The sequence below is a fragment of the Dicentrarchus labrax genome, unplaced genomic scaffold (assembly GCF_905237075.1).
Source record: "Dicentrarchus labrax unplaced genomic scaffold, dlabrax2021, whole genome shotgun sequence".
In the NCBI taxonomy this organism is placed as follows: Eukaryota; Metazoa; Chordata; class Actinopteri; family Moronidae; genus Dicentrarchus; species Dicentrarchus labrax.
In genome coordinates this window covers 11,650,057-11,676,623 of record NW_026136717.1, presented here as the reverse complement: position 1 = coordinate 11,676,623, position 26,567 = coordinate 11,650,057, and the positions used below count along the sequence as shown (strand labels likewise).

At 39.2% G+C, this 26,567-nt stretch overlaps 1 protein-coding gene across 4 annotated transcripts in view; it reads right to left on the bottom strand.

The window, feature by feature from the left end:
- Positions 1–13,616: 13,616 nt before the first annotated feature.
- The window catches only part of LOC127379632 (protein Dok-7), a 35,310-nt gene continuing 22,359 nt past the window's right edge, over positions 13,617–26,567 (bottom strand). For all 4 annotated transcript variants that reach the window (XM_051429484.1, XM_051429485.1, XM_051429486.1 and 1 more), the window contains 3 exons: positions 25,178–25,247; positions 18,841–19,020; positions 13,617–15,348 (listed from right to left, as the gene is read on the bottom strand). In XM_051429484.1, the coding sequence (XP_051285444.1) occupies positions 15,212–15,348; positions 18,841–19,020; positions 25,178–25,247 (387 nt within the window). In that variant the 3' untranslated portion in view covers positions 13,617–15,211. The remainder of the gene's footprint in view (positions 15,349–18,840; positions 19,021–25,177; positions 25,248–26,567) is intronic.

Sequence of the window (26,567 nt, the reverse complement as noted above, 5' to 3'; positions counted from 1 at the left end):
ATGTTCTTGATTCTGACCACAGATGTAACTCGACCAAAGGCCAGTGTGTACATTTTACTGGCCAATCCGACCTGCTGCCAACTACCTGTGACCCTTCCATGCAAACTAAAAAGACAGCACTGGTCCTTCAAACACTCAAAGTGGTATATTTTAAACATTTCTCTGACAATCAACCTCTTCTGGTGATGTGAATAATAGCTGTTCTCTCTCAGAAGCAAAAGTGGAAGTGTGACGACAACCGCAACACCTCAGATAAAGCAAACTGAAGACTGAACCTCGCATCCTGTCTCCTACCAACAGCCAATGTTGGTTTTTCTTTTCCCTGAACAAGTCGATTTTTGACCATGATCACCTTACCAAGTAGTTTTAGACCAACTTGACCACCTTAACCATAGAGGTGGCAGATCAGAAAACATAAATAGTTTTTTGTGATTGTCTCGTCGTATGGATTGTTTTGGAAGGCAATAACATACAACCTACTTTGTCGCTTAAGTAGGAGGAGTGGTCAGAGCTCAAATGGGAGTTGCTACGTGTGGATTTTTAAACACTTGGCATTGACATCCATTAAAATCATCTGTGTGTGAAAATCATTATATAGGCATGGCTTTAGAATTACAGTGCTTGTTTTAACCCAATAATCTATACATTTAGCTTGTAGCGTCGTATGTAGCATGTTGATGCATTGTAAAACGTATAGAGGATGAAGCTTTGGGAGTTTCCTGCTGGAATACACTGCTAAGCCTTCTTTAGCTTAAGAAAAGTGGCGACTTGATGCCAACTTATTGTTGTGTAGGTGTTTAAGGGACACTGATGTTCTCTGTATTGTTAATCAGAAAGGTTGCTTCTCATTCAGTTAGACTCTGAACTTGGCCTCCGTCAATGTTCGCCTTGAGTTGTGGCACAAAGAATAATAACATGAGTATGAAATAACTCTTTAATAATTTATGTGCTGGAAAAGCAGAGTTCAGATAGAGTCTAGGAAAGAGTAAGAGAAAACGTCTGACTAATTTGATGAAACTGCATTATTCTATAGTAATTAGCTTAATTAAAAATTAACATCATTTTGAGATAAATGTCAGACTTAGAATTCATATTTTTGGAAACGACCCAAAGATCTAATTACTCTTGAGACAATATTAACTGATAATTAGTTTGAAAATGATGTTTAAAAGGCGAAAGGAAAATAAACGGCAACACGTCTTCTGCTGATTGAACACTGAATCAGAATGCCTGGCCTGACTTCACAATTAATTTAAAACTTCAAGTTTATTTAGAAATATTTCATTATTTAGTAAAAAAAAAAAAAAAAAAAAAAAATCAGTACAGAGAGAAGAGCTGCATTTCAATTTTTGTTTTCAGTTCATGAAATATTTAGTTATCAACTAAAACTTTCCCAATGATCCGACAATAACGGTTGACCCTTTTCTCAACAAAGTCGCTCAAATCCTCACGCTGCCCATTTTTCCTGCTTCTAACACATCAACTTTGAGGACACAATGTTCACTTGCTGTGTAATACAACCCACCCACTGATCATGATGTTGTGGCTGATCGATATATATTAGTAACGTGTTTCTCATTTGATTTTGTTATTGCAAACCTTTTTGGTGTTTTCGTCTATACAGCGAGTTTTAGAAATCATATAGTTTGATATTTTTCCTTGTAAATGAATATGTGAATAAACCTTTGTATGAACAATATCAGCCTTCTGTCATGGGCTAATAAATATTCTAGTATATTTTGCCTCTTGAGCAGAACCTTGCAGTAGAAGTAAAACAATCTCTAGCAGCAGAGATGGTATAACACTGAACAATGAGGCAAAACATGTCCAATAAATCAATTCAAGGACCTTGGTTTCCAGTTACAAAATAGTGTAGATCACTGATACAACCTCAGATATCCACATTTTGCAGAAATGGAAAAAGAATTACCACCAACTGTTATAAATGGCTGCTGATTGATGTTGACAGATTGCTTGAATCTGTCAGCATTGAGGTTATTGAGAGGCCTGTACGAGCCAGGTCATCCCTTGTAGATTACAGAAGTACAGTCTGCTCTCCAGTGATGGTTTCCTGCCCCAGAGTGGGGACAGCCGTATCGATTCTGTCCCCCTCTTCAATCCATTATCAAGCCTTTATCAGGACAGCCAGGAAGCCTGCGGTTATCTGATTTCTCATTTTATAAGCAGGTTGGAAAACAGCCACAAAACTTTGCAATAATAATGGGGTGGTCTCTGTATCAGTTTTCCCTTGTGACACCTTACACAGCAACATAATCATGGCTTTTACTTGATTCTTCCCCCCAATACACATACATTCACATACACATGCACAAACACACATGCCTGGGAGCTGGTACTGGTGATCGCGAGGCAGAGCAGTAGTGACTACTACAGTCCTGAAGCCTGGTGTCTTAATTACACTGCCATGGATGGTAATTGCTTAATAATGACTTTGTTGTTCCTTTGCTTTGCTAGCTCTTTGTAGTTTTTTTACCTTGAAAAGGCACGTTTCATACCTTTTTCCTGGAGAGTGTAACCAAACCAAAAATCAAATCGTCTGAGTCTGGCTGAGCTTCATAATTGTAGCTGCTGATTTTTATTAGAAATTTGTATTTATTTATCCAGGCAAGGAAATCTATAAAAAAAATAGTCGTGCAGTTAGAGGAATAGTTCAACATTTCAGGAAATGTGCTTATTCACTTTCTTTCTGAAAGTAAGATGAGAATACCAGCCTCAGTGGAGCTAGAGGAACAAGACCATTAGCTTAGCTTAACATTAGGACTGGAATCAGGAGTCAACCCTTCTCAAAACTCTTCCACCACCTATAAAGCTCACTAATCAGCATGTTGTTTGTTATTTATTTGATCTGTACACAAACAGAAATGTAAAAACAACAAATTTGCTAACATGTTTACAATGATTATGAAAAATTACATTTGTTGTCTACAATGTCTGGAGCTGTAGTACTTTTTTTATTATCAGATGTATGACCAGTCTTAATAGTAGAGCATACAGCTCATAACTCTGTTGCTCAGCTTGCAAGGACGCCACCGCTGCTCAGTAGGCTACAAGGTGGATGGATGACTGGTCCTTAAGAAATACTTACAGCATTAAATTAACTCCACTTTAAACCACAAATTGTCATTTTCTGTTTGTGTATGAATTAAACATTATCCATGTTAATTAATGAGCTTGTGCTGGTAGGTGGATTTTTTAACTTCCAGGCTAGCTTTCCTCTTTATGGTAAATCTTTATGCTAAGCTAGCCATGTCCTGGCTGTAGCTCTATATATATATCAATATGAGAGTGGTATTGATCTTTTCATTTAAGTGGAAAAAAAGCAAATAGTACCCTTTGTTTTCATTGACATAGCTACATATATTGAAATACTCATGTAGTCTAATATAAACTTGGCATTGTTGCCAATAAGTAAGTTGTTAGTTATGGGTCCGCTATGACATAACGCTCGATAGCGGTGTCAATAGACACAACAATTTTATTTTATGAGACACATTTGCTATATCAACTTTTCTGTGAGTCTGCAGTGAAAAATAATCAATGTGGAATATAACTGTGTTTTCTGTCTTCTGTTTTACTATCACCCCATGTCAATATGCCTACTGTAAGTGAACACCCATTATCTTTTATCAACACGCCATGTCAATATCCCTTTGTGAAACCCTGCATCAAACTACATTTGTTACAATTATCCAAACGAGCGTTCATTACAAACTGTTAGAGGTGCCATCTCTGTGCGTAGGTCCATCATTCAAATCTGTTTGTTTGAGGTGGCCTGCTGTGACAACTCCCACTCGTCCTCTCTTGTGTGTGAGTGAAGAGAAAAGAGAGAAGGGACGAAACATTTAAGAGGCTTTTAAAACACTACAGTTTGAATAAATTGTCATTTAAACAAAAGCAGAACTGAGTTCCCAATGAATCATGCCAGTCTTAAAACAATGGCCCCATAATGTGTGACAATAATGATGGTTGCACACTGAATTATTGTATCCTCTACTAGTACCACTACATTTATGTCTACTCAGGTGTGGAATCACCACGGGGGAGAGGTGGGTTGCACAGCCCCAATATATGAAAAACACCATGTAAATACCGGCCCTGAGGGGGCTGCAGCACCCCCTGCTGGCCCGATTGGCAGAAATGAAATATAATATTTTATTATAAAGTTTTCATTAGTGTATAATCACCTGAATATAAGAATCGATATGTTTTTGTTACCTTAGAATGAGCCTTTTTTTATGTACAGACTCCACGGGTCGCCTTCCATGGAGGCCGCCATGTGGCACTGCAATGTTTCTACAGTTGCCCAGACTGGACAAACCAAACACTGGCTCTAGATAGGGTCAGTTTGTGCTTTTTGAGCAATTTGTGCCACTGTAATTTCCCCTTTGTGCGTGAAAGGGGAGGGTGAAGTGAGGGAGTTGCAAATTGCAATTACACCACTAGTTCCTACACAGTGGTCCTTTAATAATCTCTGATAAACTTAAACTATCAGTTCCTGTTTATGTGTTTATGGATATCTGTTGTATTCCAGTATGAAAAATATGGTACAATTAAAGGATAAACATATATATGTGATTTTCTAATTACATATCCTGATGTGACCGCGTGCTTTCACCTCAGCTGGAGGTCGAGTGGAGCTGCTGAACATAACTGGCCATAGAAAATTAATGGTGCAGAAAATAATTGCATATTTCTCCAGCTTAAATAGGCCAACTAAATAATAGGCTAGACTATATGGAAAAAAGGGACACAGCACCAAGTAGTGAGAGTGGGGCTGCATGTTTTTTGCACATCCCCAAGTGTATTTGTGTAGAATATACACTGGTTTTTCACTGCCTGCCAGCTTTTATCCCGTATATCCAGTGATTTCTTATTTCGCTGAAACAGAGTCTCTCCTCTTGTGCACACAGAGCAGCGACTAACCCACTATGAACTTGTGGAGGTGCAGTGCAGAGAAAGTACAGACAGAAGCTGATTCTAAGGACATGCAGATCATCATTATTGTTGAATAAAACACTGCAATGTAAGAAGGGTTAAATCCGTAGGAGTTTCACCCGCATGTTTTTGATTTCGCCCTTGTGTTAACTGATGCTTCATTCTGTTTTTCAGCTAAAGACAGTTTATTTCTGTCACTCTTTGTCGTTTGCTCTTGGCAACTAAAGACAAAAAAAGGAACCAGCAACTCGTAAAACATTTTTTTAAAAATACGCCTTTCACTCCATTATTGCTACCTCTTATGACACTTTCTTAATGCATCTGTGTTCTTTTTCTTGTGAATTACAGAAATAGAAATAACGTGACACTGAAGCGATACATAGACACAGACAAAACATTGAGTCCTCAATAATATTCTTAATATTTTTTTATTACTGCATTAATATTGATTTAAGAAGTCTTTTCAATGTCAAGGAAAAGCGATTCATCTTCTCAAAGTGAATGTTCAGTTATCAAAGGAGCTGTTTGTCAGTGCTGACGTCTGATGTTTTAAGTTAGTGTGTTCAAATGACATCTGCTCAACCTTTGTACCTTAGTCACAAGCCTAATAAGGAAATGCTGTAAATGAAGGCAAGTGGCAAAAATGTTGACTGACAGCGTATTTAATTTGTTTTCCACAAAAATAGAAAACCTTGCAACAATATCCACTCATAGTGAATACAGCATTATTCAGAAGTCAGCGCACACTTGAGACATAAGAGTTAAACTAAAATGACCTTAAGTGCTTTTTTTAAAAGTCTGGACATGAACCCTGGAATGTGTCCTGCACTTTGTACACCCACCATCCACTGCGTAACATAAATGTAATGTAATGTCTCTACATATAATCCAGGTAGGTAACTTAATTTTTTATTTTTTTTATTTTAAAATTTTTTTTTGGAGGGGGGCAGAGTTGCTGGTTTCTATACCTTTTGGACAGAGCAGGGATAGCCGAGCCAGCTTCAGCCAGCTAAGGTTAGTGAGGCATAAAGCCAGCTAAGGTTAGTGAGGCATAAAGGCTGGCTTTAGCTTCAGATTTACCTTACAGACATCGGAGACTGGTATCATTCATTTCATCTAACTCTTGGACAGAAACCGACAAGGAAGTTGGGAGGAAATGTAGAGCACTGCTCAGATACAGGAGCTCAACCTGAGTGAATGATCCACAGCTAGTTTAGTTCTGCAAAGTCAAGAACAGGAGTGTAAGCTACCAAAGGAGGGGGGGTTTTAAACAGACAATAGTGCTGACACTCTGCATGTTAAAGCTTCCCTCCTGGATTAGAAGTGTCATCATAACATTGTCAGATTTATACAAGAGTATTACAGTATCTGCACGAGTCTATGCAGAGATAATCTTACCAACATTTTGCTGAGCAATGCTTATCTATTCCCACAGCCTACACCACTGAAACCTTGTGACTCATATCCAATATATCACATCTTGTGTGTGTGTGTGTGTGTGTGTGTGTGTGTGTGTGTGTGTGTGTGTGTGTGTGTGTGTGTGTGTGTGTGTGTGTGTGTGTGTGTGTGTGTGTGTTGAGTCACATTTGATTCTGCCTTGAAGAGCTAATCAGAGGCCATGTTTTGTGCTCCGAACAGCTGTGCCGGGTTCCCCTTCAGTTTACTGAAAAGCACAACAGGGAGGCTGACGACGTTAGCCTGGAGAACTCCCATGACAAATCGATTTTTCTTTTTTTTCCTAAACTTTTAACCCCATCAACCTCTGTGCTCTAGAGTAGCATTAATAAAATACCTGTCTTTGATAACAATACAGAGTAATAATGAGCCATACAAGGAGAAAGCTTATACGCTGCTGGAGCTGTTGAGCCCATAACAGAGCAGAAAGAAGAATATTATACCAATACTATGTAGGGATCATTTAACCATTCAACCAACCAGAGAGATGTGTTTTTTTCCTGAGCAGATCACACTCGGTCAGCAGTATGTGTCAGACCTAATGTAACACGGCATCCACTCCTCCGCTCCAGTCTCACTCCTGTTGATGCTGACCCGCCCCCTCTTTCACCTCAGCGTCATCTATGGATGATAACACAGATCAGACTCTACCAAGCCTCCTAAATTCAGCATGTCAGGGTCTTGCCTTAGAGGGCGCTAAGTGCCACAGGCCCCATTTTGTGGCACAAAATGCATCCAGTGTGTCTCGGGGCGCCAAGTGTCACATCCAATATGATAACTATGATATCTGTGGAGCCCTTAAGGGCAGAATGGGGGGAGAGAGAAAAAAATGGATTGAAAAAAATAAGATAAAAACTTTTGCATTCTCATGGGTAACGTTTACATTCTCCTGAGAAACTTTTGCATTCTCTTCAAAACTTTTCAAGAGTACCTGGCTGCAGACAAAATGGTGGATAATGTGCAAGAGACATCTCCTTTATTTGGAGACACTGAATTGGATGAATTTACTGTTTGTTGTAATTTACTGACCACAAATAAGACTAGAATTAGGTTGGAAAAGCAATAGATGCTGCCGGAGCAGAGTGTTCTTGCGGGCCTGGCCTCAGTGATTACTGTACAGAAACACAACTTTTATAACTTTTATTTACTGATTCTCAGGCTTGGCGGACCAAGATAATTCATTTGCAACCAACGGCAGTATTCCAGACAACTTGTGGATGGATGTGTGCCAAATACAGAGAGTATGTTTCCCATAGAGAATATCCCCTTCAGCTGTCTTTCACTTATTTGAAAATCTTGCCTAGAACCAAGCACTGACTTAATTTCTTTATTTTTGAGGCCACGGTCAAAATAAAACTCTATGAAGCTCTCCATAGCTCAGTTTAATATTTTCCAACCGATGCATATGAAGCAATGACTCGAAAGTGCTTTGACCCTTGAGTTTTGAGTGGAGGAACACAGAAGTATTTATTCTCCCCAAGCCTACTGAGGGACTCAGTAGATTTCATGCCACAAAAGACAATTAATATGGAATATTTATAATGTTATAGGTATATAATTATCATATTTCACATAAGTGAAAATTAAAAAGAGTTTCATGTGAAAAAGTGCATTTTGTTCACAAATTGTATACTGAATGTGACACTTCTGGCCCCATAGTCTGGCTTTACTGTATGTCTGGGTTCTGTCGGGACATAAGGGACACATATGCAGTTTACAAAGTCCAAGTAGGAGCTTTGGACCATGCATTTCCTACATAATTGTAGTTACTGGTGGTAGTGGGCTCCTAAAAAAACAATATCTCTGACCTTGATTTGTAAGCTGGAGACCAGAGTTAGTTGTTGCAATCTTAAGATTAAGACTTTAGCTTAGTGTTTATTGATTTGATCCTGATTCAAATTAGGATTCAAATGAATGTTTATTCTAACGCGGGGAAGCAACTGAAATAAAAATCACATCCGAAGAATTGGCAATCAACACATAAAGCAAAGCCACAGGACAGGAAGAGCAAGAAGGAATCAGATCATCACTTTTCAGATATGGCTACAGGCTCCACATCACATCCCTTTTGAAACAGGGCTAACTTTTCCCCCCCAAAAATCAGCAACTCATTTAAAGCGTTGTTTGTATCGTGCTGAGTTGAGTCCTACTGTGTCACCCAGCCTTTACTGTGATAATTGCTCTGCATTTTAAAGCATTTTCTTATATATTTCTGTCTTCCTGCAGAACACAGATGGTAAAGTTAACTGAGGATAAAATCAAGACAAGGCGAGGTTTAAGTGAGGCTATGTGAGATAAGGTCATGGTTAAGTATGGAAAAGTACAAAAACTTGACAGAATTGTTAGTTTTAGAGAAAAATATTCTGTACATCCACCGTCCTCTGACAGTAGCTCAGCAGCAGAATAAACGTGTTTAGCCATCAGCGCGTCCTTTTGTCTGATAAAGATGTGCTTTAGTGCCGAGGTAATGATGTCACTAAGTGGATTGTTGTTGTTGCACTTGTTCTCTGAGCCACTTGACACATTTTGTTTTAGTTTTTCTCTCTCTCTCTCTCTTCTCTCTCTCTCTCTCTCTCTCTCTCTCTCAGTAACAGTCAGCAGATGAGCATCAAATGATCAAGCTGAAGTGTTTGTATCTGGCTGGACATTCAACAGATAAAGAGCTGTCCCCATTTGGCGAATTATGTAACTCGCACCCAAACAAGGCTTACTACAGCAAAAACAACTCGCCCGATGTGTCACAGTGAAAGAGGGAGGACAGAAACAGTGCGGTTTTACTAAAATATTCCCTAATGCGAACACTTAGTAAAATGCAGCAGCTGGTCCATTTCACATTATTTCTTGCAGTGATGTGATGGACTTTATAAGCTCAAATGTGTTACTCGCCTGAGCTGAGACAGTTCAATCAATATTGATCATCTCACCCAAAGCTGAGTGAATCATAAGTACAGATTATGAGTGCAGCCTGGAGGGTTTTTAACAGATAATGAGAGATTGAGAAACGAGAGATTGAATTTGTTGGTTGGAGTGATTACATCCAATCGTCCTTTATGTCGCGGTGCTATCAGGACCAATACAGATCCTTCAGCCCCCAGAAAATCTTCCCAAATGCTGTCATTATCTCCTTTTCAATCATTTCCACTTCCTAAAAATGTTGCGATAGTTTGTGTATCTGTGCAGCTATAAGGAGGGGTGGTTGAGTGTCTTAAACCCAAACTAATAAGATTTATAGACCCATTCATTGCTAGGCAAACCATTCATATTGCTGAGTCAGTTAAACAAAAGAATGAAAAACAGGGTTTCAAACTAATCTGAAGAGAATCTTTGAACACTTGGCAAGAAGAAAAACACTCATCAGGTTGTGTCAATGAACATATTAAGAGAGCTAATGTACCATCACTGATGTACGGTTTTGTGTGTGTGTGTGTGTGTGTGTGTGTGTGTGTGTGTTTTCACTCTGCAGTATTCAGCGACAAGATCATGTGGAGATAATGATGATGTTTGTATTCTTAGCTCTCTTTAAACCACGTTGAATGCCTGGAATATTATTAAACTACAGTGTAATTAGTAAAATCTAATAGACTATTATCAGCATATAAGCACATTTGAAAGCGAAATAAAAACACAAGAAAACATGAAAGCATCAGGCAACCGAACAGCTTCAGTCCAAAGAGAATGAAAGCTGCATGGGGAGAAAAAAAAACAAGATTAAGGCGTTTCCTCTTGAAATGCCTTGTGGGCACTGACTGCAAGAGGCTCTTTGTGTGTTTGTGTGAGACATTAGGGGTCATAATTGAGTTGGGCTGAACAAGGCCAATGACCAGGGCCCAATGACCAGAGCAAAAAGGTCAGTGGCTGGAGTTTATTGGGTTGCCGTTTGGAAATGCTACTAAACCCTGCAGGCTTTACCCATTTGCAACAAATCACTTCCGACAGATAAACCGATCAGCTGCTATTTGTGGAAGCATAGCATTTACTTAGAAGCCATGAGGTTGTAGGTTCAAGCATCAGTGCGCGAGTTAAGAGACCGTTGTTCAACACTTAGTGAAGCCAGACTCAACACATGTGACGTCGCATACTTGTGAGCTGCTTCAAATCTGAAAACAACTAGTTTATGACTCCAAAGGGAGCCATTCTAACCTTTGTGAACAATATTAAGATTAATCCTTACATAGTGTAACATACACAGTCTGGTCTGACATTCATTACATCAGTATCTCAAAGCAAGCAAAGACATTTACCCTACAAATGACCAATTTTAATGTCCTTTATGCTCTCTGTTGCTCTGCCAGACATCACCTGAAGAACATGTGCTGCTGTAATTTAATTTATTGCTGTGCACTACACAGAATGAGAATTGATTTTAAAACAGGAGGAAAAGGGTGACATGAATAACAATATCATGTAGTGAGAAAGAACAATAAGCAGATCGATAGTCAGTGGTAAATAATGTTTGTCCGAAGAGTAAAAATAATGGTTTTGTGATAACTTGTCAAGTAAATTAAATTAACCTTCTTGTGGTTGTTGTTTTAATCACGTACACGTTAGGAGTGATCTTACTTGTTCAAGTTGGCTGACAATTGACATTTCATGTGATGTATTAACACAAGGTGCTCCACCATCTTCGCTGCAGTTTAAAGCTGACTGATAAATTTTAATTTATTTTGAAAATATTAAGCTGCTTCCCGTGACTTAAAGAAATACATTTTTACTCTGCTTTATATATCTTATTCTTAACAACATGTAGAGACAGGGTTACTGCATGGAGTAAAAGGTCGACTTATGGTCATTAAACTTCTGGTGTTGCACATCTTACATCACAAAACAATTACTTTCTTGTGAACAAACAATAATGTATTTAATGTTCTTGAAGAATTATAATGCACTCTGTGGCAGGAATTTCTTGTCTGGCCTTAAAGTGCTGTTGCCTGAAAATAATCCTTTCTCACGCTTCCTGCATAATTTATGAAATTTAGTCTTTACTTCTATGTCCTATGAAAGGAGCAGCGAGATCAGTAATGAAGTACCAAAAAGCAGTTTGAAAAATTACCTTGCATGAATAATTTAACAGATTGAGTTGTTTGAATTTGTTTTCTGACAAGTATAAGATTGACAAAGCAAAGCAGACAGTTTGATTTGCAAGTACCAATTACTTATTCAGTAGATGTAATTTTCTTAGAGGCAAAGGAGATTTCAGATAATTGAACCAGTACAAAGAAAAGAACTGAATGGCCCTGGATTTTTTTATGCACTGCCTGTACAGCCTTTGTTCTTTAAACCCGATGTACACATGCATCTGAATACGGTGGCTTGTGCAGTTATATATTGGTCTGAAGGCGGTGTTTATGTGCTTCCGGTTCCCAAAAATACTGACAGTGTAGACAGTAGAACTGCTAAGTTTTGTAGGGAAAGTCGAAGGGCTTGTCTTAAGTCAGTTGGAACAATCCAAGGAAGGTCAGAAGTCTTGTTAAAGTACGTTTCAAGTCTCAAAGCTTGTCAAATATAGTCTGAAGTCTTGTCAAAGCAGCCCTGATGTCAAGTCTTAAGACTTGACAAACGAAGCCTCAAGACAAATCCAAATCATGTCTCGTCAAGTCCCAGTTGTGTCTCAAATCTTGTCAAAGCGAGTCTTACATCAATTCTAGGCCCAGGTCAAATCTGAAGTGTTGTCAAATCGAGCTTGAGGACTCCTCAATCGAGTCTCAAGTCACCACTCAAGTCTTTTCTTTAGACTTGTCAAAGCAAGGTGTATTAACTGCTGATGGACTCAGAGGGAGAGAATGAAACTCTGCCCACAAGAACTACAGTAAACTGCTGTGTCTTCCATTGTTTTTTTCTTGAAAACAGGCGCTGCAATTACACATAAGCTGTCTGGGGATTTGCATAGTTCATTAAACTACTGCTGACACTTTCTCAATGGCATTAACATTAATTTATTTATATCAATATTTGACCACAGAGACAGCCAATTACGCTTTACTTCTCTGCTCTCTCCGGCTAAATCTAATGAGTAAATGAGTTTCCAAGAAACACTGTGCTGCACTGTATGGCTTCGTTCCAGGTCAGTGAGGTTAATATCTATAGTGCAAGTGACTGTAACAAGCCAATGTGAATCATGTCTCTCTGAGAGCTGGCAGACTGCATCACCATCTTGGAAATATGTGGAACAGGAGCAATCCCTATTAATAGTCCCTCTGTGTGAAAGCTTTTAATTTGGACTTTGTACAGCCTGATCTGTAGCACACTGTGAAAATAATGTGCAAAAACCCACTGCGTTTCTCTTCCAGAACTTTCACACTGCCATGCTGGGGCTCCCAGATCCTTCCCTAAAAAAGATGTTTTCATTGCAGATACAAACTCTCTGCTGGCCAGCACTGGTCCTGTGACACTGTCCATACAAGCTCTGCAGCTGAGGCACCCATTCTGTAAGCAAATCTGACTCCATCATAGAGCAATATTAGAAAATTATTTATCAATCAATACCTCAACTACTAAGCCTAACAAAGTTAATATTTGTGTTTGGCTCCAGTGTTCCTGTTCTCTTCACCTCCTGTGTGTGACAAAGGGACAAAAAGACTGATACCAGGTAAAGATAGTCACGGTGTGGCTGCAGCTAATGTTCATATCTGTTCCATATTATTGAAATAATTAAAGTATTTTTGTTAGAATATACTACTGTCCAATACCTACAGACAGCCCCAAAAGTAAGTGAATGGAATAAAAGTAAAATTTGAAAGCGTTTAAATTCATTTGGATTCTTTTTTGAAATCCAAAGAAGAATTCAATCACTTAAAGACAGAATATGGAAGCAGAATTGATTACCAAATTAAATTAACTTCTCTTTTATAATGCATAATTTAAATGCACATTTATATTAGCTTTTTTAAATACACCAGTTTCAATTCAACACTATAGAACTCTATAATTATTCCATTGACACACTCCATACCCTAAAAGTAAAAAAATATTCCAACATATGATCAGTGCTTATTGCCTTCATACAGTAGATCAGTCTACATTAAAGCTGCAGTAGGTAGAAAGATAGCGGATTGTCTCATTCCCTGGTGGATTCTGGCAAATACCAATAGGAGCACAAAGAGGAACCAGATGTTTTTCACAGATTCTGTCTCATGTTCTACTGTCAGGATACAGTGAAAGTTTTTTTTTGTTACCTACTGCAGCTTGCGTTGAATGAAAAACAAACATCAATTGTAACAATGCTTTATATAATATCGTACTGAACTAGTTTACAACTGTACATGGGGAAAACGTCCCATATATGACCTACTGTAGCTCTAGAAAATCCAAACACGCACATCAAAGCATGACTTAATGTTATAAATAATTTACAAGAATAATAGTATTACAAGGAAAAAATAGTGCCTTAGGAAGCGGGCACTGTCCATGAACTCTTTCAATACATCTTCTCTGTACATACATTATGTCTTCACATGTATATTTCATAACAATCCACATCACCTAAATAGAAAGAAAATGTATTTACAGTACAGATATTACAATAGAGTGTAATCCGAGTTAAGCATGAGACAAGAACAATGTAGTGACTAGAATGGGCGACTGAAATAGTTCTACAAAACATAAACTGAACTATTTCTTTTATAATTTCAGTAAAAATGCCTACATGTGCACACACAATTAGGAATATTAGAAAGGATTTAAATTTTTTAGTTAATTAACAAAAACAACAACAACTTCAAACTGTTCTTCAAATACATAATTTGGAAAAAGAAAGGCCATGAGTGACAGACAGTGGGTTCTGAATCGCTTGCTGTTGCTGGGTGATTACGAAAATCCAGTGATTTTCACCTTCTTCTCTGTTTTGCATTACTTATGAAGACTTTTCCACAGTAAATAATAATACATATAGACTGAATCAGACAAAATATGGCAGCAATGAGATTCTGTTCCTATGATAAACACCAATCCTTTAGTTATACCCAGGCCCAAAAAAAAAAAAAGTCCCTATGCACACTGCGGAAGTATTATGCAGAACCATTCATTATCCTGCTTTTACTTGTACAAACATAAATCTTTCATTTTTTTCTTTTTTCTTTTTTGAAACAGCGAGCCTGAAATTTGCAGCATTCTGAGTAAGACTGAATGGAAAGTTTCCCCAAATATTAATATATGCTAAAAAGTTTTGTGCAACTACATGTGGAATTACTGATGTGGTTATCACTGAGGAATAAATGAGTGTGAACACCTCTAAACACCATCTCTGCCTTCTATCTGCAGCCACCCTGCCTCGCTGGGGGACAAAGCATAAAAAACCCATCATATTGCGTGTTATTAGTGATGGCCCGAGTCAGCTGTGAAATGCCTCTGCTCTGGGGGTTTACTGGAGGCCGGTGACGCAGCTCAGGACTGGCACAACTTCCAAGTTAGCCAGAGGCTCCGGCACTGACATAATGCCATTTAATGAGATGCCCTAGTCCACAAAAGAGACGAAGATTGAAATGCTGCTCCTGATCCTGTGCCAAACCTTTTCTGAGGAGGCTCCATCTTCAAGTTGCTTTGAGATTACAGAAGCAAGTCTGAATCTGAGAGGAAACTGACACTGGGCAGACGACTGAATGAAGCAACTTCCCAAAAAAACATCTGTATTCAAAAGATGGAACATAACGGAGAACGAATCCCACAGAAAACCTCAGAGGATCTTTTGGGAACAGTCTGGACTGAAAAAACCCTCCTCAGAGCCATGTTTTTGCAAACTGTGATGTAGTACGCTGGTCTTGAGCAAAAACATCCTGCTGAGATCAACATTTCAGTGATGAAGAAGTCAATGTGGCGTCCCCTTTCTTCTTAGCTCCAGAGTGTGCAGGCCCTCCTGCCGACCCAGGGCGTGCTGTGTGCCCACTTTGTGGGCCGTCTCTGTAGCAGTGATGTCAATCTGGGCGTACTTGGTGGAGCTCTTTCCTGTCGAGATATAAAAACAGACCCTCTTAACATGAAGTATGTCATAGAAAGTTAGGGTAACATACTTTTTTTTTTACTTGCTGCGGCAAAGCTAGTTCCTTTTGGTAGCAAGAAGAGCTGAAACAATTAGGCAGAAAATTCTAGTAATAATTCAAAGTTTTAGAAAATCCATTTATTGGCTTTCTTGCTGAGAGTTAGATGTGAAGGTTGATACCACTCATGTCTGTAAGGTAAATATGAAGCTACCACCAGCAGCTGGTTAGCTTAGCATAAAGACTGGAAATGGCTAGCTCAGTACCTCAGTATTGATGAGCTCCGACGTTAACGGTTCTGTTATTGGTTCGGTATTGGAGAAATTATTTATCTATGGTGCATTTTCCCAATCCAAAAGAGAGATGCCTCTCTCACATACACAGACCTGCTCTGATCTTGTCTCTTTGCAACAATAGTGGCGAGAAATAAATGCTCAAAAGCACTAGAGTCAATGCTAAATGCTCATTATCACAAGTGCAACAGGTCTTTTGCATGTAAGGCGGAAACATGAGCAGGACACACATACAAGTGAAGAAATGCACAGTTTTCAACTACATGGCTCGTTGCCTTTAAGTGTTCTTAAAAAGTCCAGTGTGTAACATTTTGAAGGATCTGTTGGCAGAAATGGCCCTTTCACATTTTATGGCCACCATAGTTTCTCCTACTTCTTGTCAAATACAGACGTCAGTGCAACGTCAGTTAGTTGCAGTCTGAAACTTCGCTGCTAGATGCCACTAAATCCTACACACTGGTCCTTTTTTAAAAAAATAACAAAAACAATTGACCAGAGTACCATTAAAGTATCCAATCGATAAGCATTATGGTAAGAGTAGTAGTACCCTTAAACTCTTAATGATACCCATCCCTGTCTAAGAGTGGTATCAATCTTCTCATCAAATCCTCATGAAGGAAGCAAATAAACATATTTCACAAAACATTGCTCTATTCATTAAATTGGCAGCACTACTGATCAGCACTCACTCGTTTTTAGTCATTTTCCTGCAAACATTCACTGGTTCTCTAAGTCTTCTATTATGGTAAACCAAATAATCTTTTCGTACAAGACATTTGAAAGAGTCAACCATTCGCTGACATTCTTTGGACAAAAAAAAATCATTAGTTGCAGATCTTTGTAGTTGACAGCAAAAGCATTGCTGAATCATTTTTTGAAAAAAAAAAAAAAAAAAAAAGATTCAGAATTTCGACAACTGATGAAAACGTCCAAACAAACATGACAACACAGAGTTCAGAGTGAAGTGGGTCTCTGCCCTCGCTGCCAACATGATTGCCTAAGGTATGCGAATGCACGTCGCCGCACAAAGCAGAAGAATATGCAAATGATTCAGGTGAAGCCTTTAAAAGTCCCCTCATGCACCGTCTTCCATATGCACGTCACTAGCATTGCTATAATTTGGTGCCTTTCCTTGTGTTAAAATCAAATTGGCAAGGCGTAATCGCAGAAGCAGACTGTGCTTGAATATCACAAAAACGCACATCACTGTACCGCTGCCGCCTCCTCGAGTTGTGTGTTTTACAGTCATAACGTCTAGGAAATCCAAATCATCAATAGTCCCTGGAGGAGGATCCCATTTGAGCGGTGAATTCACAGCTGTGATCTGAATGCCCTGTGACCCCCTTTCAGTGGTGAGATGGGACAACCCCTCCTCCCAGGTGACAGATTAATGAGGCTGCATGCCGGGATATAAACTGTATTGCTGACATCAGACGTTAACCTCTCTCATGTCAGAGCCCGAGCGGTCCTCGTATTCCTGAAGGCAATGACGCTAATAGCCGACTTGTCTGTCAATTACAGCTCACTACTGCGTCTCCGATGACAAGGACACAGCTGTCTTTTAGTGAGACGAGAGGAAATCAGCTCAATCATTTGGAAGCGATTCCTGTAACTCTGACGAAGTAAAATAGAATTACAGAACAATCATGTGTCGAGGGCAACTTTTTATCCTTGCTTGATATTGATATCCTGGTTTATTTTAAGTCGGCTCTTTCATATCTGCCTGCAGGATTTGAACAGAAAATATATTATTTACAAAATTGCCTTTCCCTAATGCTGCACGGATCAGAGCACGAGCACAAATAAGAAATCCTTGTACCCTGTGTGAACAAAGACGAGAACATAAGGCCACGACGGAGGTTATTTTCTTTTAAATTTAAACCTTTGGCATTAAAAATCTGCTTATATCTAATCTATTAAAGATCCTCATTAGAAATTCTCATGAATTTTTCATGCACATTTCTAATGGAGATCTGAATAATCATTAAAGGCCATTCATGATTTCCTAGTTTATGATGATAATTGGCATTTACAGCATTGGGCTATTTGGGCAGAGCTCTGGTACACGAGTATACAGATTTATATAATGATTACATGGTATTCAGCAGAACAGTGCATTAATGTAGAGTAAGCTGAATTTAATAATGGTGTCTAATAATAGCAAAGCACTTTTGTGTGTCTGTCCGTGTGTGGGCGCCTTCATTACGGTTGGCCACCAATATAACTACAGTACATAAAATATGGCAGAAAAGAGGATTAATACAATAATTCAATGTCTCTGACGTTGCTTTAATATATAATATATCTCTTTCCTCTAGAGCGGGATTTTTTTTTTTTTATACTTGAGCAAATACAATACGTATTGCACTGACACTGATCACTGAGTGACCAGACTTCAAGGTTAAAACACAAGTAGCCGTACAGGAACTTTGCCCAAAAACGATGAATCTGACCAGACATTCAATGCCAGCTTTTGGAGGACGACCAATTTCAATACTCAGTGTTAGACATATTTTGTTTGGTACCAAAACAGGTACTGAGTTCTGATACCTACTGTAGCTCTACCACCATGTACCCCGCCGTGTGATATTTAAGCGATTCTAGGTAATGCGGTTCCAACAGCTTTCCGCTCTGTGTGCGCACTGAAAAGAAATCTGGTGGTTGTTCAGCAGCACACACACCATACACACCATAGCTAATGTTACATTACTTGCTGTGTCATTGTTCACACTATACAATGGTACTGGATTTCTTTTATGCTTTGCTTATCTGCCTCAACAAAGTGGTAAAGCTGAAACGCCAACGTCATCCAGATAGAACAATTTGCTGCAATCTTCCAATTGTCTCACTTTAGTTTTAGTTTGAAGTGACATGATTCTCTGATGACACTTGTTGCACAATAGTTACATAAATGTTTTTCTATAGGTGGAGTTTCAAACCCTGACTGTTCAACAACGAGGGATAGAGGATGTTGAATGTTGCACAGATTATGAAGCCAGCTTTGTCACCAAATTGTTTGATTTGGTCTATATTAATAAAATTTAACTTGAACATGGCTGTTGAATAAAGCAAAAAAAAAAAAAAAAAAAGGTATACATAGAGATATAAAGCTAATAGATATTCCTTTAGAGAGAAACTTAACTTATTAAAGGGAGATGCATTCTTACTCTGAGGCGGGAGATGTCCAACAGTCCCTCGGGTGCCAGGACCCGGCTCCTGCAGCTCTAGCTCCATGTAGTTGAGTTGCTTTTTGGATGTGGGGCTAACAGGAATATTCACATATGTCACACCTTCGCTGCGAGGCCGTTCAGGAAGCGGTGCCTCTGAGGGGAAAACGAACACTGCACCTATCAATACAAGATGAACAAAGTGTTAAGTGACAATTCAGCCTGATAGCTTGTACTGTATCTCCATGCCAAATAGCTCCACTGTCATCCCAAAAACATTTCAAACGCATAAAAGACCCATGCAGTTGCATTTGGACTATTTGTACAAATGCAGCCAGTTATTTCTTGGGATTTGGTTCAATTTTTCTGTATTCATTGTAATAAAAAAAAGAAAACTCTCTTTAATGCAACAGTATGGCTCTTTTATGTGTTTCTAATAGTTATTGGACAACAGTGGAGCTCTGTTGCACAGAGGAATAAGCTCTACCAGGCTGTGGCTATGCAGACAATACACAGTGGGATAAATTCATTGTTGGTTTTCATCTTTTCATGGGATTTTCTGATAATATTGAAAAGATAAAATAGCACCAGGCTTACTGTGACACTAGTTTGAAACAGGAATTGTTTTTGTCACTATGACCTTAATTAAAAGATAATGATGAAGAAATCAAGGATTAGTCTGGTGTTATTTTAACACTTTGTCATTATAACCTTAATCAAAAGCAAAAAGATTTCCCCCTCCAGGGTTAGTAACTCTTGAGGCGACGGTCCTTATCGACAACCTAATGTTAATTAGATTCATTCAAATACAGACATCTACAATAAAGTGACAATATTATTTTCAACAGTAAAGCACAGCAGCAAATCATGGGATCCGCAGCTACACTGGCACAAAGTGTATTCCAATGAATAGCCCTTTCCCCCCAGAGGCTACTTATGTATGATTAGCAGATAGGCCCTAGAGATAAATTATGAGATACATTATGGCCATTTTGTGTCACGAGGCAGTAAAACTCTAACTTGCTGCCCTTTTAATTCCATCATCAGAGCTCTGTTTCCAGTAACCAGTTCCTTGAACAATGTCAAAACATTCTGGTGTGTTTACTGACCCAAAATGCATGTTTTTCCTTTGAAAAATTCAACGACAATTTGATAGTTATCTTTAAAGTAAAACCCAAACAGGAGCCCCACATATTGGCGAAATAAGTTTGTAGCGTGATATTTTTTTTACTGTAAATCAGATTTTATCCAATATTATTAAAAGCACAACTGTAAATAATGCAAAATTCAGATAAGCAGATTCATTTTTCCAGTATTTGCAGCACCAACAGAGGCACGCATCATTGGCAGATTTCTCTATTTAACATGACTAAACCACTGTTAAAAAGAAAATGCATTTTGCCCAATTTGTCGAAATGTACTAAAAAATAAACCTTTTTAATGGCAACCTGACTACCATTTAACTTTGAACTTGTGCTAAACACGAGCAATGTTGTTTTCTGGGTAAAAACAGCAATGCTTCAAGAATCTGCTCAAACAGTGCAGTCAGCAGAAAAAATGTGTCAAGTAAAACTAACAGGAAATGTCGCCTCAATCCATTTCAACTGAATAGCTTTTCCTGTCAAATACACAAATTATAGCCACAGTGTTGCCCAGAGTGCGTTGTCTGTGTAATTTATTGTGCTTCATAAATGGTTTACCTGTCATAAACATAAAAGCCACCCTGGATAAAGAGGTGCAGAGTCAAGTTCATTGCTGGCTGGTGGAAAGCTGTTTAGCTCAATGTCTTATTGACACAGGTTCCAACCAACTGCATAAAATATGTGCATTTTTCAGCTCTGTGACACGCATCATCCAGTGCTTTTATTTTTCATGCCTGTATCTACAATGCCAGCAAAGATAGCTACAACCTTCAAAAACAGAGGGAGAGTACACTCAAGGATATCTTAGAAATTTGCATAACTTGAATACATCTGTTCTCCCCTGCGAATAGAAACTAGGAAAACTAAGATGTACTCATTATTTCTGAACAGTGATATAAACATTTGTTATTGATTTTACCTGTGTGCAAACACAAGTGAAAGAGAAGAAAGCCAGATAAACAGATTACTGAGTTTTAAGGTCAACCTACAACCGCACTGTTTAGAGGAATCATGCATTCATGTTGGCTGCCTCACACCAGCCCAGTGTTCAAGTTAGACCTAATCAGGAATCAAATGTTAAAATGTCCAAAAATTAACGTAAAGGAAACACAGAAATGTAAAAAAAATAAAACGTCCAAACACACACTTAACCGTACAAAAAACGGAAACACAGAAACGTTTATATACACACACACACACACACACACACACACACACACACACACACACACACACACACACACACACACACACACTTTATGTGGCACTTGGACAGATAACATAATTACATTGGACTTAACACACAGTGTATTTATTCCACTAGTTTAGTCTATAAAATGTTTCAACTAGAATTACAGCCCTGCATTCGTATGCCTCCACCAACCAGCCAAGTTGTAATTTACATCCACGTCTCATAATATATGTAGTGTACTGTATATGAAGAAGGAAAGCAGCAAATCCTGATATTTTGGCATTTTTTGTTTGATAAATTAATTAAATGATAAATTGATTATGAAACAGTTGCAGCTTAATTAGTTACTGATTAATTTTCTAATTAATCAACTAATCGTTTCAGCTCTACTCTAATCCAGCTCTAATCCAAACCCTCCTCTCCACTGTGAGGGGTGTGAGTGCTTATGTAATTCATGTCAAGCAGTGTACATCAGCAAAAACTATTACTCATTAACTGACGCAATAATTTAATAAACAGTGTTCAGGTTCTATAAACAGTGCTGATCTGTGACTGTAAGAATCTGTTTACCCTCCTTTATGCCAATTACTGCAAGACTACTGTTGTTTGAAGATTAAAGAGAATATCTAGATCACAGAAAACAGACTACAAACTACAGTTGTTAGACAATCCCAACAGCAGTCGTAGCACAACAGACCCACATTTCAGCTGCCGATATTTACTGCTAGAAACACAAATGGGGATCTCTCTAGAAGACTACAGTTATTATACATCTTTAACAGTAAATAAGAATAATACACGTATTCCTGAAAGCACATGCACTGTCTTGTGTCAATCATATGAACTTTGAAATGCTGCATAAAATACATTATTTTAGTGACTGTAAAGATGGTCATGGGTTCATATGTGTTGCTACAGCTGTTTTGTAATTACACTAAATTTTGTTCAGAGGCTGGGTAATATGTAACATTTGGGGACAACATAAATTTCACCTGCTATTGACTCTTCCTAAATGGCAGCGTGCGGCGGCCATTACCCGCAGCTCAGAAGCATCAACCCCAGGGGACACTCATACAATCAGCGTGTAGCCATTAGACGCCGGCAGAGTCTCAGTGGGTGCAGCCTTTGGCAACATCTAAGAGGTCTGATGCCGAATTGATCAGACACCAAGCAGCCCTGGCAGTAGTGTAGTGTTTTATAATGGCTGCCATTACAACAGTGGGTTTACCCACAGCTTTAAGGCTGAGAGACTTTTCCCACAATACACTTTGTGGAACCTCTAGGGACGACGTAAGAATACCTGGCTGAGCTTAGTGACCCGAACCTTCAAAATCAACTGCTTTTGTGGGAAAACGTGGGTCTAATGACAGGCCTCTCACCCTGAAGACACAGCTGTTAGTTTAGTTTAAGGCAGACATTAAGGCGGAGGTGAAAATGTGTCTGACTGAACCCAAAGGAGTTATGACTCAAAATGCCAGCATTTGAGAGAGCTATTGCTAGTCCAAAATTGATGCTACATACTGTAAAGACAATAATATTACTATCAATAAAGAAACCTCTTGTCAAAAACCAATAACAAATGCCAAAATTGTTCTCAGTTATACCTGCCAACAAGGACAACACAATCCCTTCCAAGGCTGTACCAGACTCAGAATTGTGAATCCAATTTGGCTATTCAATACAAAGATCTGACTATTTGTTCCTTTTTTTCTTGTTCAGCGCCACACTAAACTCCTCTATCAGCCGCCCTACGGTGGAAATGCAGCTACATGAGTCAGATACATTGTAAGTGCCAAACATTTTTGAATAAGTCGTAACTGTGGTAGTGCTCTGTTGTATTGCAGATTTTTTTTTTGAAAAGCTGAAATATGGTGCGGACTTATTGTGTGGGAGTTTATGTCTGCTTGCATTTGTTCATTTCTAAATTCACTGATATTGTACAGTCTTCCTGCATAGATTACCACCAACATTTTATTAGACCCACTTTGCTCAGAGTGAAGAACCTGCAAGATGGCTGTGATTGCGCAGTGCAAATGGGGCCTCAAGACTAGTTGTGCTACAGGTAAATATCCCACCAGAAACCTTAATGCTTGCACAGAAAGCCTGAACAGATGTCTCAATACGGAACCAAAAGAAGTCAATAAAAGCAGTCGTAGCTGCTAACTGCACTGTTTTAAGAAATCAGGAGGATTAAACCAACATCGTATGAAAATCGTGTTCTCATTTCAGGCGAGCCTGCATCCTCAAACCTTAATCTGAGCCACTGGACTTGGCCACCTCCTGCACGTCCCCGTCCATTAACTGCTTGCTGAGGCAGGCTGATGGGAAAGATGACATCGGAGCCGAGCCAAGTGTGTGTGGGTACATGAACATGACTGATGGGTGCGGTGCCACACTGTGACAGCTGCTGGGAATTTCTAGAGCAGGTGTGCACTAGACTGAGGGCATGTTTCTGGGTGTGGGATGCTTAAGTGGCCAAACGTCCCCTGACAACTGTCCCCTCACCTCACATCAGGGCAGGTAACCTGTCACGCATCACCGCATTCTCTGTTTGGTTACATATCTGTTTTCTCTTGACACAATTGGTTCTTATGCAATCCAGTTTATAGCGTTACATAAAGTGCAGATGAAGACGTACATGTTCGCACAACAGTGAGCCCTCCACTACACAATGAAAAGGAGAGGTTGCTGGAGTCCTTTATTCTAAATGACGTTCATGAGACACAAATTATGCGTGTGACTCATGCCTGTATTTGTTTTACAGGCTTGTATGTGATTCATCTCTGACATCACATCACAGATCACATAAATTAACGTTTTTTTTTTTACAGACGCCTATTTAGCCTGTCATGTTCTATCATTACATTCAAGCCACAGACCTATGATTCTGTTTTTCAGATTTTTCCTGGGACCAATTTCTATTTTTAGGAAATCGAGATTTTCAGTGTCATGGCTGAATATTTAGCTGATTTCCACAATGTGGATGAGGCCCTTGAATTCGATGGCCGCATGTTTTTATTTGAGCCAGAGTATACGGATGAGACTACAAATTAAAGAACAGACACGAAGAGAGAGAGGGGTGACAGGCAGAAGAGGGAGAAGCAGCTGCTGCAAGGCAGCGAAGCTTGGGAGACTGGTGGTGTTCCTGTGGATGCTTTGAACCTATGCCCACAGAGGAGATTTCACAGACTGGATCAAGTGAAAGGTACAAACATCTATGGTGTCAGACACTTACAACAATCTGAGCCATTCAGCAGCAAAAACAAGCGCTTGTACTTGTTAATTTCGACAGTACGCAATTGCCTGCAAGGAACCTGTTTCGTGACACCTGCCACAAAAACATGGTAAAGTAAGGTAGAAAAATACCAAAGTTACCCGTACAGTAAATGTACTTAGTAAGTTCAAACTTAGCCAGTGGTGGGATGCAACTAAGAGCTGATGCAGCTGGTTCTAGATATTATGAGTCTGTATGTATGCAGTGTATGTATTCACATGCTATTTACTGGTAAAGGTACTTAATGAAAACAACTTCCCGTCAACGTCACAGTCCATTAACCTAGATGAAGACAAGTAAACATTATGTGTGTGGCGTACGTGTCGGTTCCGAAAATCACTCTCGTGGCTGTCAATGCCACGTGCCAGTCTACTATTTCAGACACTGAATGAGCCTAATTTTATTTATTTATTCACTTCAATTCATGCACATCGAGCAGCAGGTGAATTGTTGTAGTTATGTTGATTCAGGTGCATGACTCACCTATTTAATTCACTTTTTGTAAGTGGGTTCTGGTTATTATAAGAAGCCTGGGTAATGCACTGCTGAAAACGTTCAGAGCACTCAAAAAGAAAATCTAAAAAGGTCCACAGAGCAAAAAAAAGAAAAGAAAATCCATTTGTGCAGGTACAGACCCAACAATCTGCATCTGTTTAACTGGCTTGGTTGATAAAAAAAAACAACTTGGTTATATTCATTATGTGATGTTGTGATGTCAACCTCACTCACCTTCAGTCTCTTGAAGGAACCTCTGCTGACCATAGCTGCCCATTAGCTCGTACTTGCTCTTTTCTTCGGCCTGCGAGACAAACAGACAGTGAGCAACTGTTGATTATTATTTGCAGTGAGCGACTCGATCCAGCACAAGTTTATTACATAAGAAATGTGACGATGCCTTTCTCCTCAACAGCTCGGTGGACACATCAGGAGTATTTATAGACAGAGGCTGATATTCAGTATTTACTGAGAGCTCCGGGCTATGTCTTACACGTGGAAACACTGTCTGCAATGCCTCATCGTTATGGAAGGGATAACCATGCCTTTTAGATTGCTGCCACATAATCTCTGATTCCAGACAGCCACTGTAAGCACAGCTATTGTGGTGTGAAAATTGGTGGTGGAGTGCAGCCATATTGCTTTCAGTCTCACTGAGAGGCCACAGTGCACACAAAGACGGATTCCTTGATGGGACCATTATCATGCCGAGAATGAATGAGGCTAGTACATAAAGGTGGATATATGTGAGATAATGGACATCAGCTGATTGTATTGGTGCATTTCCCAGCAGCTGGACACTTGAGGGGATAACTTCAAGTATTGTTTTTTTAATCATCATGTTGCATGACAGGGCACTCCAGGGGTCACATTCAGTAGCATCAAGCAATGTGATGTAAGACTGGAAAATATTTTCTTCATAACAGAATGTTCATCCATAAGTTGGATCAGGAGATCGATACCACTCTCATGTCTGTGTGGAGCTAGATCCAGAAGGTGATTAGCTTATCTTAGCATAGCATAGCATGAAAACTGGAAACTGCTAGCCTGGCTACCACAGTGTTTCCTCTATGTTGATTTTGGAGCGGCGGCCCAATGATCCTGCCGAAATAATGCACCCCCGTTGGCTGCCGCTCACATTGCAATGAGTGCAAAGTGATCGGACGGGCCTGCTCCCACTGCTAAAAAAAATCCTAGAGGAAACACTGTACCAATTTTCTGTTAACATGTTGAATCTTGTTTGTTTAAGTTGAGATAAACAGTAATATAAAAACGTTAATTTTGTTGCTTTAAAGGGAGTTACATGCTGTAACTATTTCTTGATGAACCAGTTTATTAATCTACTTTCATGCAGCGTCACCTCACAGTGAAGTGTCAGAGAAGTCACTGCGCCCGGCTGTTAGTCGCTCATGCCTGACAGTCACAGCAGGTAACTCTCTCTGAAACCACAAATTCTCATTTTTACATTCCCATTCGCATACAAATGAAACAATGAAGATATACTGTATTAATTGAGTCTTCAGAAACGCTGGTATGCATATTTTAAAGTCTGCAGAGAGCCCACCAGCCGTTTCCCCCTGCTTCTTGCCTTTATGCTACGCTAGGCTTATTGACTCCTGGATCT